Genomic DNA, 3,546 nt, shown 5'->3' with positions numbered 1-3,546 from the left:
CCGTTATCCCGTTATCCCGTTATCCCGTTATCCCGTTATCCCATCCCGGCCCCTCCTCCCGGGCCCCGCGGGGTGGGGGGGGTCACCCGCGGGGCCGTCCCGGGGGCGGATTTGGGGGCAGATCCCAGGAAATCGGTTCATGCCAGCCCGACGCCAGCGGCCCGCGGCTCCCTGAGGCCGTTCCCGGCGGGATGAGGCTCCCGGTGTCCCTGTGGCTGCCGCTGGCCCTGGCGGTGGCCGCGGTGGCCGCGGGCCAGTCCCCGCTCCAGCGGCGCGTGCTCCGGGATGTGCTGGAATATTTCCACGGGCGCAGCAACGTGCACTTCCTCTTCAAGGAGCGGGAGGTGGACGGGGTCATCGAGAGGGTGAGTAACGGGAACCGGCACCGGGAACCGGCACCGGGATCCGGCACCGGGATCCGACACCGGGAACCGACACCGGGAACCGACTCCGGGAACGGACACCGGGAACGGGCACCGAGAACCGGCACCGGCACCGGGCACCGGGATCCGGCACCGGGAACCGGCACGGGGAACGGGCACCGGGATCCGACACCGGGATCCCGCACCGGGATCCGGCACGGCCACAGGAATGGGGAGGGGCTCGGGGAGGGGGCGGCGGTGCCCGGCAGGGCCAGGCGGTGGGAGGGGTCCCCGAGGGGCTGAGCAGCCCCGGGCACCGGCAGCTGGGATTTGGGCTTTAGGGTGGCCACCAGAGCAGCGAGGGGGTCACGGGGGTGTCCCGAGGGGAGCGGGTGGTGAGCGGGGACATCGAGCACGGGAGCAACACGGTTCGGGATTCGGGGTTCAGGATCCGGGACCACCACGGGAACTGGGGGGTCCCAGAAGGAACAGAGAGAGGGTTGAGGAGGGGATTGGGGTGTCCCGGAGGGAACGGGCGGGGGCTGGGTGCCGGGGTGTCCGGGGGCGCCCCGGGATCAGCGCTGCTGGCCGGGCTGAGCTCGGTTATTCATTAACGGATCCGAGCTGATCCCGGTGCCCCGGGTCCATCCCGGGGTGCCCCTGGACACTGTCCCGTGTCTGGGAAGAGCCAGGGCTTCAGGGACCCCCACCCTGGGCCACTTGCCCATCTCGGAGCCACCCTGGGGGCATTCCCGGGATGGATTGACCTGAGGGTCTCCAGCGTTCAGGGTCCCTCTTGGGGTTCAGGGTCCCTCCCGGGGTTCAGGGTCCCTCCCGGGGTTCAGGGTCCCTCTCGGGGTTCAGGATCTTTCTTGGGGTTCAGGATCCCTCTCGGGGTTCAGGATCCCTCTTGGGGTTCAGGGTCCCTCCCGGGGTTCAGGATCCCTCCGGGGTTCAGGATCTTTCTTGGGGTTCAGGATCCCTCTCGGGGTTCAGGATCCCTCTTGGGGTTCAGGATCCATCCCAGGGTTCAGGGTCCCTCCTGGCATCTGGGGCTCCTGTGGGAGCTTTGGGGTCCCTCTCAGGGGTTGGTGTCTGTGGGGTTCAGGGTCTCCCCCAGGATTTGGGGTCACTCCTGGGGTTTGGGGTGTCGCAGGGGCTGTATTTCCCTGGCACTCTGTGGGGTTTGGGAGTCCCTCCGGAGGCGGGGATCCCTCCGGGGGAGTGCAGGGCCCGTCACCCCCGTTCCCACAGGAGGACCCTTCGGGGACGTTCGTGCAGCTGCGCGTGGGGCTGGCACAGACGGCGTGTCGGAAGCGAGCGCCGCAGCGGCACTGCCGGGTGCTGGAGAGCCGGGTGAGGGGGGACCCTCCTCCCCCGGGACACATCCCAGGGTGCTCCCATCTCCCTTGGGCACATCCTGGAGCCTTGGCCCCTCCCTCAGGACACATGCCAAGCTGGCCCTGTCCCTTGGGACATATCCTGGGGTGTCCCCTCTCCCTTGGGGCCATCCCTGGGTGTCCCCTCTCCTTTGGGGCCATCCCTCGGTGTCCTCTCTCCTTTGGGGCCATCCCTGGGTGTCCCCTCTCCTTTGGAGCCATCCCTGGGTGTCCCCTCTCCCCTGGGGCCATCCCTGGGTGTCCCCTCTCCTTTGGGGCCATCCCTGGGTGTCCCCTCTCCCCTGGGGCCATCCCTCGGTGTCCTCTCTCCCTTGGGGTCCATCCTGGGCTGTCCCCTCTCCCTTGGGGTCCATCCTGGGGTGTCCCCTCTCCTTTGGGGTCCATCCCTGGGCTGTCCCCTCTCCTTTGGAGCCATCCCTGGGTGTCCCCTCTCCCCTGGGGCCATCCCTGGGTGTCCCCTCTCCTTTGGGGTCCATCCCTGGGTGTCCCCTCTCCTTTGGGGCCATCCCTCGGTGTCCCCTCTCCCTTGGGGCCATCCCTCGGTGTCCTCTCTCCCTTGGGGCCATCCCTGGGTGTCCNCCGGGGCGAGGGGACCCGGGAAGAGCAGGGGCTGTTCCAGGCTCCGGAGCCATTCCCGGGACAGGGTCTGCTTCCAGGGACACCGCGGTGTGCCCGGGGACAGGAGCCATTCCTGGGGACAGGAGCCATTCCTGGGGACAGGAGCCATTCCTGGGGGACAGGAGCCATTCCTGGGGACAGGAGCCATTCCCGGGGACAGGAGCCATTCCCGGGGACAGGGTCTGCTTCCAGGGACACCGCGGTGTGCCCGGGGACAGGAGCCATTCCTGGGGACAGGAGCCATTCTGGGGGACAGGAGCCATTCCCGGGGACAGGAGCCATTCCCGGGGACAGGAGCCGTTCCTGGGGGCCCGAGGCCATTCCCAGGGGCAGGATGTCATTCCCAGCGGGACACGAAGCCATCCCTGGGGGACTGGAGGTTGTTCCCGGAAGCCGGAGCCCATTCCCGGGGGCAGGAGCCATTCCCGGTACTCAGGAACCATTCCCGGTACTCAGGAACCATTCCCGGTACGCAGGAGCCATTCCCGGTACGCAGGAGCCATTCCCGGTACTCAGGAACCATTCCCGGGAGCAGGAGCCCGTCCCGCGGGCTGCAGTTTGTTCCCAGAGGACCGGAGCCCATTCCCGGGGTCAGGAGCGGTCCCTGGGGGCTGCTCCCGAGGCAGGATGTGGCTCCCAGGAGCCCCCGATGCCATTCCCGGGGTCTCTCCCTAATCCCATCCCATTATCCCGTTATCCCGTTATCCCGTTATCCCGTTATTCCGTTATCCCGTTATCCCGTTATTCCGTTATCCCGTTATCCCGTTATCCCGTTATCCCGTTATCCCGTTATCCCGTTATCCCATCCCGGCCCCTCCTCCCGGGCCCCGCGGGGTGGGGGGGGTCACCCGCGGGGCCGTCCCGGGGGCGGATTTGGGGGCAGATCCCAGGAAATCGGTTCATGCCAGCCCGACGCCAGCGGCCCGCGGCTCCCTGAGGCCGTTCCCGGCGGGATGAGGCTCCCGGTGTCCCTGTGGCTGCCGCTGGCCCTGGCGGTGGCCGCGGTGGCCGCGGGCCAGTCCCCGCTCCAGCGGCGCGTGCTCCGGGATGTGCTGGAATATTTCCACGGGCGCAGCAACGTGCACTTCCTCTTCAAGGAGCGGGAGGTGGACGGGGTCATCGAGAGGGTGAGTAACGGGAACCGGCACCGGGAACCGGCACCGGGA

At 68.4% G+C, this 3,546-nt stretch overlaps 1 protein-coding gene across 1 annotated transcript in view; it reads left to right on the top strand.

The window, feature by feature from the left end:
* The first annotated feature begins 125 nt into the window (after positions 1 to 125).
* The window catches only part of RARRES2 (retinoic acid receptor responder 2), a 6,336-nt gene continuing 2,915 nt past the window's right edge, over positions 126 to 3,546 (top strand). The window contains exons 1-2 of the mRNA XM_015616505.3: positions 126 to 365; positions 1,617 to 1,718. Coding sequence (XP_015471991.1) covers positions 192 to 365; positions 1,617 to 1,718 — 276 coding nt within the window. The 5' untranslated portion in view covers positions 126 to 191. The remainder of the gene's footprint in view (positions 366 to 1,616; positions 1,719 to 3,546) is intronic.

The sequence above is a fragment of the Parus major genome, unplaced genomic scaffold (assembly GCF_001522545.3).
Source record: "Parus major isolate Abel unplaced genomic scaffold, Parus_major1.1 Scaffold474, whole genome shotgun sequence".
Taxonomy (NCBI): Eukaryota; Metazoa; Chordata; class Aves; order Passeriformes; family Paridae; genus Parus; species Parus major.
The sequence above is the reverse complement of the archived record's forward strand: the minus strand, read 5'-3'. Positions and strand labels throughout refer to the sequence as shown.